The 15341-nt window shown below is 38.2% G+C and overlaps 1 protein-coding gene across 5 annotated transcripts in view; it reads left to right on the forward strand.

The window, feature by feature from the left end:
• AGTPBP1 (ATP/GTP binding carboxypeptidase 1) overlaps positions 1–11675 on the forward strand; it is a 60272-nt gene extending 48597 nt beyond the window's left edge. For 4 of the 5 annotated variants that reach the window (XM_057370006.1, XM_057370004.1, XM_057370005.1 and 1 more), the window contains exon 27: positions 10963–11675. In XM_057370006.1, coding sequence (XP_057225989.1) covers positions 10963–11140 — 178 coding nt within the window. In that variant the 3' untranslated portion in view covers positions 11141–11675. The remainder of the gene's footprint in view (positions 1–10962) is intronic. The other variant, XM_057370008.1, reaches the window with a different exon arrangement.
• The last annotated feature ends 3666 nt before the right edge of the window (positions 11676–15341 follow it).

The following is a 15341-nucleotide window of genomic DNA, read 5'->3' on the forward strand; positions in this document are numbered from 1 at the left end:
CTTCCTAGCAAATATGCCTGCCCATGTAACAGTTGGTCCAGATATCCTTGGAGTCCAAATTTCCTATCTGTAGTAACAGTCATTGTGTGTTACAGCAGAAAGTTCAAAAACCTATACGATTTATTGATGATGATGCTCAAGGGGGAACTCTAATGTTATTTGCTTTTAGGGTCTGGCTTATATTCAGGGCTGAGACATATCATAGAAAAGGTTTTAGTTAAAGGTGAGCTCTTCTACTGGATAATGGACATACCATATTACGCTATTATGGATATTATTAAAAAAAAACAACTTAACAACAGTCTGTTTAAATAAACTTTGCTAAAATCCACTTTGTAGTGTCTCAGGAAGTAATGGACAAGAGCACAGTGGATATGTATTGCTGAGATCATACCTCCTACAGAAAAAACCCAACCRAAAACTGAAACCAACAAAAGAATAGGATGAGGAAAATTCAGATTTTAACAGCTGAAGAAAAGGATAGTTCAGCATGGACTTTCCCCCAGTCTTTCACAGTTTATGGGGTTTTTTTTTTGTCTTGGGTTGGGTTTGAGAAGGGAGGTGATTTGATTTGTTGATTTTGGTGGGTTCTTTTTGAAGAGGAGGTGAGGGTAGATTCTATTCCAGTACTATTTTTGTTTAATGACTGAATGAGTTTTCAAGGCTATGCTGTATTTTGCTGTACAATGAAAAAAAATACTGGAGACTGCCTCAAAATCTTGCAGTTCATTCAAATTCTGTGATCATTAATTTGCTTATAATCTTGGAAGTGAGAGACACTCTAGAACATTTTGCTAGAAGGCTATAACTAATTTACGTAGATACGATGAGTGTCAGGTCATAATGAGYCTTCTAGTAAGACTCAGCATACCCTTTTCACACTTGCCAGTTCAATGATTATGCAATTTGGAGAAACATGTGGCTGATATTTCCAGGTACTCTTACAGCTGAAGTACGCAGGAGCTGGGCTCCCTAACTGTGTGAGACAATGCTGTTTGAAGGAAAAGTTTGCTTGGTAGGATTTTGTTTCTTGTTCTCCCCAACCCCTCCTCCTTAGCTGCTCTAAGGAGATGGCTAGTTTTTTGTGCAGCAGAAGTGCCTCTCTATTTCTAAGTGCTTTGAAAAGCAGATATTTATTTACACATCTTGAAACTTGTATGTCAGGTTTGTGGAAGATAGTGTTCATAGGTTATTTTATTTAATCCATGTATCCCAAGTGCTGACGTTTTAGTGTTTCTAGGCAAGATACTAAAAACAATCTTGTCAGCCAAGGTATCCATATATTACTCACTTGAGTGGTGGAAGTATACAAAGAGCATCTCTCAGGAAAAGTTTATAAAGCTGATTTCTATTCCACTTCAGAGACAGTCATGGGTCAGAATATAATCACAGTTTCTTGTTTTGTATGCCCAAACTTCAATTCTTGCTGTTCTATTACAATAAAAAATTACTTAAACTTTCCTTATACTCACATGATTTGCTCCTTTTTACTTACCATTAGAGATAAATGAGAAGCTACCTACAGAAAAAGCAGGTAAAAAGTTCCTTAATCGGAAGTATAAAATAGAACAGTTTTTACACAGCTGTAGCATTCCTGTAGTGTTACGGTAGAGCAATTAGATTGTGGTTGTTTCCTTTATTTTTGGATATTACAGGTGTTACATTTTACCAAAGCACAGTTTTAATGCCTTAGAGATTAAGCAGGCAGGTTTAAACACAGAAGCACCGATTTTAGTTTTTACTTATGATTTTGAGGGTTTCTCAAATTTTTTGGTTTTCTAGGTTGTAATTAAAATAAACAAGTGAATGTTAATATTTTAGAATATATTGCCAGTATTTCACATAGGCTTAATTTACGTGATTTCATTTTGAACCATGTCTGAAACTAAAAAAGTAAAGCAGTAAGTAGATTTATTTCGCTCTGGCAGTGCACATTAACATTTTATGTGATGAATTAAACACTTTATTTTTGTTTAATTATTTCCAGCCCATTTGACAGTGTTTTCACCCCAGTTCCAAATGGAAAATGCTAGAGTAAATGTAATAYTGATCTTGTATTGAGATTTATAATTATTGTGGTGACAGGTTTGATAAGGTCTATATATGCAATGAAAGAAAAACATATGACAGCAGTCATGACTGTTATGACTTACTAGACTTATCATTTGCTCAAAATCTTGATCTCTGTTTGGAAATTCTAGTTCATTTCAGTTTCCTTTCAGCCTTTTGAGGCTCATTGGTGTGTTCTAGAACATGGTGTGGTTATGTTTGTTCATTTGATTTAATTATAGCAGAGAAGCAGATTGAGCTTTGGGTCTTAGCATGTCTAGAAAATGGTAGAAAAAGCAGACAGCCAAACGGAGCTGTGGGAGGGGAAAAACTTGATGAAAAATCCATTTCCTGTGCTTAGTCTTACACTTGAGAAAAAACATCAGACTGGTGAGGCAAGAAGTGAGGGGTATATACAGTGGAAGTGTGCACGACGTCTTGCAAGGGATTTCTGTCTACGCTGTCAGATAAACACTGGTTTTGTCCTATGTTACTTCCATCCCTCTTAATAACTCTTAAACTTTGCCCAAACATTTGTATACTCCTAATTTTCTTCACCAGGGATTAAGGATTTTTTCTTTATGCTTCTTTTTAGGGCAGGAGCTTTCCTTGGCCTTTCTTCTAGTACCTTGGGAGTACAGCTTAGTTAAAAATAAGGCATCTTATGCTGCATCTTTTGTCCAGTCTATCCCCTTCTGAATATTGGAAGAAAAAGCTATAAAAAGTCAGATTCAGAATTCCACAGGTGGGCCTGGTAGCAGTGCCCATGCACCAGGCCCCTTCTCTGGCCTGAGTGAAAGGGATTGCTTTCAGTACTATGTAGCCTGTCACATCAGAATACTGTGTCTTCTCTAGGGCAAAATAAGAAAACTAGTAATCAAGGGAAAAAAACACAGACAAACCCAAAAAAACTAGCGTGGTGAGCAGCTTATATATTCTTCATATAATTCTTTAGGTTTTCTTCTTCTGATGGTATGATCCAAGTACCACTACAGGCTACAGTTGGTGATTCATGAATCCCAACTGATTTGATTCAGTTCTGAATTTCATTAAATATATTTCAGGGTGAGAACACACAGAACGTGCGGATGTTACTTGTGATTAAGCTTCGGAGTAAAATTTTATAATCCTAAAAGTGAAGATATTTAAAAATAATAATTAAAGAGGATTTGGATGCCCATCTTCTTACAGCTTTGAAAAGAGTTGGATACATTCTCCCTTTAGCCTTGGAAGTTTCCTTGAGAAAATATCCTTATTACTTACAAAAAAYACAGGTTAAGAGCAGCTGAACCCGACAGTACATGTAATTGCATGTGTGATGCTGCCTCGTGTGGCAGGATTACTAATCCCTAGAAGAGAATATAGACACTAAAGAGAAATTAGAAGGAACAGTACGAAGAAACAATTCCTTGGCGATACATTGTAACTAACTCTCTCAATTAAGATTTTTTTTCTTCCCATGACAGTGCTGTTTTGAAAGAAATCATTAGTTCCTCAGAGTTCTCTTTCCTTTCCCAACTCCACAATTAGTGTCAACTCTCCATACTTTGGCAGGRGTATTTCTTAATATTTTGTTCCGAAGTTTTAAAATGTATACAAATCCCATGTAGTCTCAAAAAACTGCTGAACTTCATGGGGCTCAAATTGGTAATGGTTATGTCTGTCTTGTGGATTAATTTCTCTGTAATTGGGTCTTGTGGATAATGAAGAATCAAAGTATATCTTTCATGGGATAATTAAAATTGTATTTAGAAAAAAAAATGCACCATGTTAGTGAAAAGGTTTATTAAATTTGTATGTTTGGAGCATTAATGTAAATAAAAAATACATAGGTACAGTAGAGTCATAGCATGGCTTGGATGGGAAGGGAATTAAGGATCGTCTAGTTCCAACCCCCYTGCCATGGACAGGCTCAGAGCCCCATCCAGCCTGGCCTTGAATGCTTCCAGGGATGGGGCATCCTGAAGTTCTTTGGTCAATCTGGACCGGTGCCTCACCACGCTAACAGTAAATAATTTCTTCCTAATACCTCATCTAAATCTCTTTCAGTTGAATAACATCTCTTCTTGTCATATCCCTTTCTAACTGTCAACCTTCCTCTCTCTTATAAGCCTTGTTTAGTTACTGGAAAACCACAGTGAGGTCTTGCTGGAGCCTTCTGTTCCTCAGGCTGAAGAACTCCAGCTCTCTCAGTCTGTCTTCTTAGGAGAGGTGCACCAGCCCTCTAATCATCTTGGTRGCCTCCTCTGGACTCACTCCAACAGATCAACGTCTTTCTTGTGCTGGAGCTTCCGAGCTGAGTGCAGTGTTCCAGGTGGGGTCTGAGCARAGCAGAGCAGAGGGGCACAATCCCCTCCCTTCCCTGCTGCCCACGCTGCTTTGGATGCAGCCCAGAACAGGTTGGCTTTCTGAGCTGCGAGTTAACACTGTTGACATATGTCCAGCTTTTCATCCACCAGGCTTCTCAGGGCTGCTCTCAATGACTTCTCCCTCTTCTCCTCTTCTAAGTCTGTCCTTATGTTTGGTGTTGCTCTCATCCAGTTACAGAACATTACACTTGAACTTTTTGGACTTCATGAGTGTCGTGGTTTGAACTTGGCCGAAAGCACCCACGACGTTCCCCCCCCCTCCCCCACCGGAGAAGGTAGAGGGAAGAGCAGAAGCCCAATTAACACTAAAATTTATGGCTTTTGGATACGATAACATAATTGAGAGAAATGGTCAGACAGGCTGAATAACTTAAGTTGAAAAATAGATTTATTACTAAAAACTRCTAAGAATACTACCGCACTGGGGAGGGGAACAAAGACAGGGAAAAATTTACAAGGAGAAGAAAAAAGACAAACATTTTAAGACACCTGTTATTCTTTCTGCGAATCTGTCTCTCCCAGGTCAGCCCTGCCACCCCTGCATGCCTTCCCGTGCGCAGCGGGGGGCAGGGATGAAAGTTTTAACATAGATCAAACTACTCATTGAGGTTGTTGTCCAGCACCATAAGAGAAGACCCCTTACAGCTCCAAGCTGTGGAAGTTCTTTTCCCAAGAAACAGTCAGTGTAAAACTGCTGATGGCATGGGATTCTTTTCCTTTACCTCATGGCAGAAAGGAAAAACAGTTCTCCAAGGCCCCTCTCTCAAATCTCCTGGCAGAATGCAGCTTCTTCTAAGCATCCACTTGCTTCRGACATGGGAGGAAGGGGGCAGGGGGCACCTCTTCCCCCTTTTTGGCTTCTGATCAATCCAGTCCTCAAAGGCCAGGGTTTTTTATCTCAGGTGCAGGGCCTCTCTCTTTTCTATACAGGTCTCCCTCCCATTGAAGATATAGTCCCATCAAGAACAGCTTGTTTTCTCCATGTTCGAGCACTACAGCACAGCACCTGTCTTCTTCTTACTGTGATTTTGTGTCTCCATTTTTTTTTTTCCTTACATCTCCTTACCCTCCTCCTCTGTTCTCCCCCAGTGCACTATACTAACAACCTAAAAATGAATAGTGGCTGTGCTCTATCTTGTTTTGAATTCTTCTTAAGTACAAGACCATAYGTCATCACAGAGGTGTAACCAACCTGTGCAATTGGCCCAGGCCTGATGAGCAGCCTGTCCATCAACCTCAGAGCCACAATGGATTGGCTCTAAAACACAGGGGGTAGGGCTCCTTTTGCTGGAGATGAAGGAGAAAGCTTCCAGAACTTTCTCACAGGAGCCATCTTTGTGGTATCTTAGTCCCATCCCCCCACCACCAAAAACTGGACCAAGSAAAACCAGGACAATGAGGCCCTGGATCTTGGACCCAGTTCTCAAGCTTGTCCCTTTGAATGTCATCCCTTCCTTCAGGTCTGTCAGTTGCACTACTCAGCTTTGTCATCTGCAAACCTGCTGAGGAAGCTCTTGACATCACTGTCTGTGTCATTGAGGAAGACCTTAAAGGGCACTGGTCCCAAGACAGAGCCCTGAGGGACCCTACTTGTCACCAACCTTCATGTGGACAAAGAGCCTTTGACCAACATACTCTGGCTTCATCCATCCAGGCAATTCCTTATCCATCAAACAATCCACACACCACATCTGCGTCTCTCTGGTTTAGAGATAAGCATCTCACGTGGAACCATGTTGAAGACCTTGCAGAAGTCTATGATAAAATAGGGTTGATCTTACTGTGCTGGCTGTTGTAATCATACCTTCATAAAAGGCCATCAGATGGGTAAGACATTATTTGCTTTTAATCTCCATCTGTTGGGATAGAGGAGAACCCTGTACTCCTGATCCCTTCCACATCTGTCGAAGGGACGTGAAAAATCCCTTTTGATATTTCACAATCTCATTGTTGCAGCCTCATTCAACCCTTCATGAAAGAGTAGGAGTGATTTAAGTCCTCCAATTTTGCCAGTCTTGGTAGCCTCTTTGTAACATGATGAATATGGCCCTGATAAGCAGCAGCTCTTGCTGGAGAGGTTGAATGGTGAATGGCTGCTTCCATGCATGTCAGTGAGGATTTGCCAGTGATTAATGCTTCGTGCACTTTTGATGGCACCCATTCTCATATGAATGGTTGATTGCACCAGGTTTGTAGCATTGTCCTTTTGTTGTTCTTGACTGCTTATTGCGGAGTTTTCTCCTATGAGCCTCCATGTCATATTTGTTATGTAGGGACATACCAGTAGCGAGGGGGAGACTTTTTCTTTTGTTTCAGGCAGAGATGAGAGTCCAGTCTCCTTTGTCTTGCAAATCAACCAAACCTGTCTCAGGGTTGGATGCTAAGTTACTTTCTGCTTTCAAGGTCTTAAAGCAGCAGTCTCTCTGCCTGTATCAGTGCATAATACCATGCATCAATGTCCTGCTTGGATTTCCAGATGGTATGCTGCCTGATGAGCTCCTYACACAATGTGGCAGCCTGCTCAAAATGTGCATTATCTATCTGGGCACACTGGCACCCATGACACCAACCTCTGCCTTCATGGCCCAGAGGGACTTTCAGATTTTGGAGTTTCTGGTAGCTGAAGGTCTGGGTAGCTCTTTTTATCTTCAGCAAGTCTGTTTGGATCTAGACATATACCTTAGGTGGCTGTGGTCTCGCTTGTTTTTATCCCCAGCCTGACAGCTGCAATGTGCAGATGCCATTTTTGTTACTGAAGAAGAGTGCTTCCTCTTCCTGCCCAAACAGAATTAAGTGCCCCTTATTGTGTGCCCTTCCTGGGGAACTGCAGCATTGTGTCCTGACTGCAGCACCACCCTGATCACTTGCACTCTCTGRTGCTATTTTAATCTGCTGGCAATCCACACCATGTCAGCCTCTCTCTTGAGATCCCCCGGGGGTCTCCCAGCTTTTACTCATATTTCCGTGACTGCAGGAGCCCCTTGCCCAACTTGTTCTAGTGCTCAGCYCCCAGAACTTAAGAGTGGCTGCTGCTGCTGTTGCCACTATCACTGCTGTGAGTGCCTTGCTGACCTTAATAATTAAAGTATGTGTTAATTAATAATTAAAATGCATTTTATAAAACAGTTGTATCAATTCCTAAATTCAGTGTATTCTGTGGCAGGTGAAAATACTCTTTTAAATGAAAGGGCTAGTCTTTTAAATTCTTCATAAACTTGGAAGACCATGGTATTATATCAGGTGTATTAATCAGGCATTTAGGAGTTCATCTTTTTACCCATAAAATGTTAAGGTAAAATATGCAGAACTTCAGAGTTTCATATAGTATTCTCTTTTAACAGCCATGACTTCAAAGAAAATACAGAGACTGTGGCATCCCTTAGATTACAATACTGTAGCTGAGGGATAAAAAACCTCCGCTAACCTGAGAAAAATAATAGTTTCCTTTTAAGTGGAAAAGCAGGAGGTATAAGAGTAGAGGAAGAAGGATTATTGAGCAAGTTAATTAGAARGAGCCCAAGGGAAAAGTTAGGAAATTAAAACCCGTAGAATCAGCATGACAGCAGCTAAAAATATATCGTCACAAGATACGAGGAGGGTGGGAAGCAGCAGGGAAGCAAATAAAGAATTTGATTAAACAGTAAGACATTTTTTTCAGGTATTTAATCTCTATATTTCTTGTTATCCGGCCTTAGTAAAACAGTAGAGTAATAATTACACTTTGCAGATTCATGGTAACCTTTAGAACAGAGATTGCTGAGAAGTTAAATATATTCAAGGCTAACATTTACTACATCAAAAGAAAACATGTCATAGGTAAGCGAATATAGTATGTGATGCAGGTTAGATACAATTCTGTAAAGAATGAAAACTTAAGAAAGACAAAGTGGAGAATACAATCTTGATAAATATTGTACTAATATTTACTTTCAGTAAAAACAATTGAGAAGTCATTGTGTGTTGCTCTGGATGGTAGTAGAAAGCTAAGATTATTATGAAGCAGATTGCAGAGCCAGTTTTTATTTTAAAGGTTTAGATAGCTTTCTGAGTAAGATACGTTCTAATCTTTGATCTATTCTTAGGATACTTCTCTTGAATAGAGAAAATAGCCCATAATGTTGACTTTTGTTTTATTAAATGTGAAAAGCTTCCCTCAGTTCTGGATGTACATGTGCCAGAGCAAAAGTCTTAAATATGTTAGAGAAAACAGGCTGAYTTTTTATGAATGTCCATAGTGCCAGAATTTCTAGAAGTTAGGGACATACCTACATGTTTACACATACATGAGTAGGCAAAATAAATTTATATAAGTGTAAAAAACCCTATATTGGATAAACATACTTGTGTGTTTTTCAAGACAGTGTAACTTAAGACCTATTATATGAACTGATAAGACACTTTGAAGAGGTGAACAATGTGGTTTCCTCATGTGTTGGTTGCTTTCTCTTAACAGGATCAACTATGTTAGTTTAATACCCAAGGAATGACTTTTACTGAAAAGAGTGGATAGAATTTTTGAGAGCTTTACTAATCTTATTTACACATCACTAAGCTTAATTTTTATAAGTGATTACTGTAATGCATTAAACATGCCCTTGTCACTGGTTAAATATTTCTCCTTGACTTAGCTCATTGCAGTTCTGTTTCAGTGTTCAAAATTACTAGTTAATATTGGGGCAACGTTCAGATTTAATGACTCCATTTCCTGTGAATTGAATTGCACTGTCTATTCTCCAGCTGCAGTGTGGATTCTTTGCATACGAAAACAAATGATCAATACCTGTGTTAAGTGATTAGAAGCACAGACTGAAAAAAAATCTGTGGACTTGTCAGAATGTGATACATCTGGCAAAGTCCCTTTCATTTGTTTCTTTAAATAACTGAAACATTTGAACTTTTTATTTCCCCATCTTATTTTTTRCTTAGAGGAAGTGTTGGTAGGTGGTGACTTCCTAGTGCAGAAAATATCACAGGAGGAAAGAACAAAAAATTGGTATTCCTTAGCTGCTTTCACCGWAGGTTCTTCATGCAAAGCATGCATAGTATGTTGAGTTCCCCATATGTGAAATGAAAGATACTTCTTTGGAAAGACCCTGATAATTTTCTTCACTCTTTGTCTCTCCTAAACAGGAATAATTTTATTTTGAACTCCCAATTCGTTAGCCAACCATGGTTTATAGCCCCAGTTACAGCTTAAATAACCTATAAAGTATTTAGTTTTGTGAAGCTTTCTGTTTTGCATAGCTAATTGAGTACAGGCTTGTTCAGTGAGCTGTGATACAGATTGTTTTGAATGTATATTTTTTCCCCTAAGCTGGGGAACAGTTCTTCTTCTCCCCAGTGTTTGCATTGTCAACAGTAAGTACAAAATGTTAGTGTTTTGAGGCTGTCATTGAGGCTATGGGTAGAGTAAGTATACTGTAAAGTTTATATTGAATAGAGAGTGCATAGCAGATTTCAGGTGGTGCAGTTGAGCTCTTAAAAGGTCTTGAAAAAGAAGCAGTGATTAGTCCTTTTAATTATAAAGCCGCAGCCAAGATAGGTTTTTGTCTGCCTTAAGGTAAAGTTTATTGAAATTGAGATGCAAGTATTTCTACAAGTTCTGTATGATGTTTCTCGATAAGAACRTTCTCACTATTTTGTATGAGTTCTGTATGATTCGATTATTAGGTAAAATGCAATAGAAACCCTTCTTAGGGCTTAATATGAATGTAAAAATACTTTCGAAATATTTAGGAATACATTGTGCTTTTAAGCAGATAGCTTTTTGTGTCCCATGTAAATAAACCGGGTCTGGAAAACACTTTTTTGTCCCCCTCCATGCCCCACCCCCATACTTCTAGGGAGGTGAGAGGATCAGAGTTGTATTTTAACCTTTTTCCAGTAAATGCTAAAGGTCTTTATCCTCTTACTCTTGGAGACCATTTGTTAAAGGCATAAACTATTCTGTGGGTGGAGCATCTGTTCCTTCAATTCATTGCCTCAAAGTTGCAATGCTTGACAAATTTTGAGTTTTACTTGTGTGCAGATACATGAGAATCTGATACAAGTTTAAGTGATTTGTGTGGGAATTTAAYTGCAGTGGTAAACATGACTCCTTGTTCTATCATTTCTGATATGTATAAAGTAATTGCTTCCCGTGCTTTTCAGTAAAACGTATATTTCAGTAAAATATAGAGGTTTGTTTATACCCTACAGCAATGGCTGTGTCCTTGTGTAGTTAGATTCTTCTTCAGCAACTTCTCACAATGTTGTATTTACATGAAGTTCTTAGGGGTCATTAATATAGCAGATTTGTCATGGCACATTTGGATAATGAGTTGTATATGACTAAGTAATTAGTTCAAGGCATTACAAACATGGTTTTGTCTCTCAGTTGTTTCATATGCATCTAAAAAGCCAATCCCACTTCAGGTAATCTTCTCATTTCATGAAGTAATTTTTGGATTATTGTATGTCAGGAAAGGCACAGGGCATACAGTCTGAATTTATTAATCCAAATAAAACTTTGAACATTATTCATGGAACTTCTCATTTGTTATAGCCCTACTACGTACGTTTTGGATGAAGATGAGCCTCGCTTCCTTGAAGAAGTTGATTACAGCGCAGAGAGTAACGATGATCAAGACGCTGAATTAGCTGATAATGCAGGTGATTATGAGGCAACTAATCAAGATGAAGGACTGTCRGAGTCAGATGCAACAAGGATAGTCCATTCTTGAACCAGCTTTGCTGCCAGTAATAAAAAGTGAAGTGTGCTGGATTTCCAATCATATGCTTCCTTGCTGTTTTCTTCAAAGGGGATATACTTCAGTTAACAAAAATAACTGAGGCCTGCCTAGCTCAAGGACAGTAAATATTTCTGATAAATTTCATTTGTTTTATTTAAGGAGTTCTGTGTATTCTTTAAGCGCAAAATAGATAAATTTATTTATCAGTTCATTTTCTACTACATAGTACCGCATGGCATTTTGTGTCCTTAAACCCTATCTTCAGAAAAATGGATTATAAGTTTTAGTGTGTCAGAGTACAGAAACAAATGTTTTTGTGCTACAGTTCTTTGAGTTGCTTCCTGAAAAACACATATGTACAGATTTTCTAAATTAATTTGTGTATGTCTGTGTATATGCGCGTATGTATACTGAGGTGAAGAGGTTATTTTTCAATRTTATTTCAATGAAACTTGATTGTGTTTGAAGCAATGTAGTGCCTGCTCTGAATAATTACTAAATTAAAAATGAGAACATGATGTATGAATTATTGCACTTGTTTCTTGTTTCTGATGATTATATGGGTTTGCCACAGTATTAGGTGAAAATTCTTACTAATGTCTGTTTAGAGTGCAGGAATTTCACACAGTCACCAATGCAGCCTGTGTGTAGAAGAACTAGACTCTTGTATAAAACTCACCCATAGAATAGGCATGATTCAATTTCAAGACGTTTTCTTGTGAAGTGTACATGTCTACAAGAGGAGGTCAGGCATGTACACTCTGTGTATGTCCAGCTACACAGCTGCTCCATTTTTCTTCTTGAATATGTACGTGGTTAAAAAATGTTCACTTTACCGGGGGCACATTAACTAGATACCAAATTCAACTGCTTTATTGGGGATGGTGCATTTCGGTTTAAGCCATTTTTGCCTGATTGCAACCTATGCTAACTCTGTTTTGAGAAGGGGATTGGACTGTAACTTCCTGAGGTCTCTTCCAGGCTGAATAATTATTCTGTGGTTCTGTATTCTTCATGCTTGAAGTCAAGCTGTCAGGTATGAGATTTACACTTCTTCATCTTCCCCTGTCATCTTCTGATTCTTATTGCTTCTTGCCTCTGCTTAAAATAAGATCTAATAGAGAAATGAAGATAGTTGTAGTCTGTGGTTTACAGAATTGACATGTTTTGCAATGAAAAATACTTTTTAAAAATTATTTTTACTTGATGTGACCCAGTTGTGGCATTCATTTTCTGCTGCATGTGCAAGAACTTCAAGAGCATGGAGAATAAAATTTCTAAGTATTAGCAGGTTTTTAACTGATTAGGACTTTATATGTTTTGTTGTTCCAAATAAAACTGTATTTTAGAGGGGAAGGGTTCATTAGAGGGATTAAAAAAGAATAAGATTTATGAGAATTAATTGTATCAGTGATTTTCATCCATGAGATGGATTTGCACCAGGATCTGCTCTTTCGAATTCAGCATGGTTTGGTGATGCCTGTCCATACCATCCTGATTCTGAAACTGGGTAAGGGGTTTTGATCCCTGGTGATACGCTACTGTATTATTGTTTAAAGGCTTAAATTTATATGAATAAACATGTAGAGAGATGTAAGGATGGAAAACATGGAAAAGTTGGAATCATTTAGAGTCTTGTCCCTTTATAAGTTATTCTCTGTAGTGAAAGTTATCTTTCCTTGTGTTCTGTGAACTACATACTGTAAATAAGAAAATATATTTAATACCCTTTTGAAGAGGAGCTCACTACATTAAAAGTGGGAGAATTTGGGAATCTATCAAATGGAAAAATTAACCTTGCTGCAGAATTTGAATTATCTGTCAGTCCAATGACAGCAGTTCAGAATGCTCATACTGCCCTGTCAGTCTTACACTACTTATCTGCATAAATAGATTTTCATCCTTAAGGGATCCTACTTCGGTGGGAGTAGATTCATAAATAAAATTATTCAGAAATAATTTCACCTAAATTTCAGAGACTGCAGGATGCCACATGTTTGTTAACTCAATTGTGTTTGTCTTCTTAGGTTTCATTGGAATTTGTATTAATCTTGGAACACTATTTTTATACCACTGGCAAGACTAGAAATAGATTTCATCCATTTAGAAAGAACTGTGGCTTAGCAGTACAAAATTGTCTTTTCCTCCTGACTAAATATGCATGCATGTTCTTCTCATAACTCCTACAGTTTTTAATCTGTGCAAAAAAAGTTGTCAGTTATATAAAGTCTCGGGATAATGTGTTTGTACATTACATTCTAATGCAGTTATGCATTAGATGTCATTATGCATTGGATGTTCACACTGGGCAGCTTTTGGTCTGAGCTTCTACCAGTGCAATTCCAGTGCAAGAAGTGAAGCTTTGTTCTTATCTTAACTCATTGCTGAAAATGCAAAGACTGTTAACTCTTAAACATTTTCCAGTACTTGCCTTTTGAGAGRTAAAGTCTCCATTAGTGCTTGCAGGGATGCCAGTTCATGGGAAGAACTGCTGCTGTGATAACGGCTTCGTACTGTTTCTCCCTTCTCTGACACCTGTTGCCATTGTTGCAGTGGTGTTGACAGTCACACGTTGGTGCCCCATTTATGTGTTTTGGTGGGAAGTCTGGTGTTTAGCTGAAAATGGAACAGCTGACACTTGAGCACACATTCTATTCTGTTACTGTGGCATTCATGCTGAATAAATGGAAGAATGATAACAAAGAATGGCATCATCTTKGACTGTCATAAATCAGTCATTCTAGCATGGTCTGTTGCAGACAATTGACTGTATTCTATGCATTGGCATTTCTGTGTGGTTTTGGTTTTAAATGATGCTGTTTGGTATAAGCATGGCTGATTCTGTGTAGGCAGAGAACATGTCCCTATATCTTCCTCCAGTAATAATAACAAATAAGACTATAAACAATAATTACATCTGTGTCATTTACTGTCTTGCTTCTAAATAATTGCTGGACAATTAATTACTCTATTCCCATTCCACATATAATTCAAGTTGCATCACAAAGTTTGGTATTGTGTATTCACTGGTGACGTCCCCTGGCTAATATAATTTAACAGCAGTTTTTGCCAAAATCTTGCCTGGCCATTTTGGTGGATTACTTTAGGTGGATTACTTTATCAGCCTGACTTATCAGGGAGTTTGGTTTGATTCTCAAATAAGACTGCAGAAGCAGTAAACACTGTTCACAAAATGCAAAAATAMAAGGTTTCAGTTAGTTTCTGTTGTAATGCTGTGATACATATAATTGTTGCAGTGTTATTATGCATGYCCCAAATACCAGTACTTATTAATAAAAATGCATAATAAAGAATTAATTACAATATTTTGCTTCACTATTATTGGTTAGTCATGATTAAGGATTTACCACCCTAGCATTTGCAGCAATGTTCATACTTGTGAGGATAGCTGTGTGCTTTTAAAAACTGTGAAATTAAAGTAATTATGCAGCAGACTTATAGTAGCATTTGCATATTAATTGACTGACTGTCCCAAAAATTTTGAAATTCATCAATGTATGAAATTTAGAAGTTTTACCAAGTGTGGACAGAAGGTCTTTTGCAGAGCTCACAGAGGAGCCTTCTGGTGAGAGTCTTTCCCTCCAACATAGTTAATAGAATATTGTTCTGATCTAGTGTTGTGGTTTGAACTGGGCTGAAAGCCAAAGCACCCATGACCGGAGAGGGAGACAGAAGGGAGAGCAAAAATCCCAATTAACACTAAAATTTTTGGCTTTCAGATAAGATAACATAATTGAGAGAAAGATATGTATATACTCCAGAAAATGGTCAGACAGGCTAAAATAAATTAAGTTACAAAATAGATTTATTACTAAAAACTGCTAAGAATACTACCGCACTGGGGAGGGGAACAAAGATAGGGAAAAATTTACAAGGAGAAGAAAATAAAAAACAAACATTTTAAGACACCTGTTATTCTTTCTGGGGACCTGTCTCTTTTYCAGGTCACCTCTCCTCACCCCTGCATGCCTTCCCACACGCAAGGRAGGCAGGAAGGAAAGTTTAACATAGATCAAACCACTCATTACAGTTGTCGTCCAGCATCATAGGAGAAGAGTCCTTCTAGSTCCAAGCTGTGGAAGTTCTTTTCCCAAGAAACAGTGTATAACTGCTGGTGGCATGGGATTGTTTCCTTTACATCATGGGAGAAAGGAAAGAATGTTCTTCAAGG

Source organism: Malurus melanocephalus, unplaced genomic scaffold (genome assembly GCF_030028575.1).
Source record: "Malurus melanocephalus ecotype Western Australia unplaced genomic scaffold, MMel_1.1 scaffold_117, whole genome shotgun sequence".
Taxonomy (NCBI): Eukaryota; Metazoa; Chordata; class Aves; order Passeriformes; family Maluridae; genus Malurus; species Malurus melanocephalus.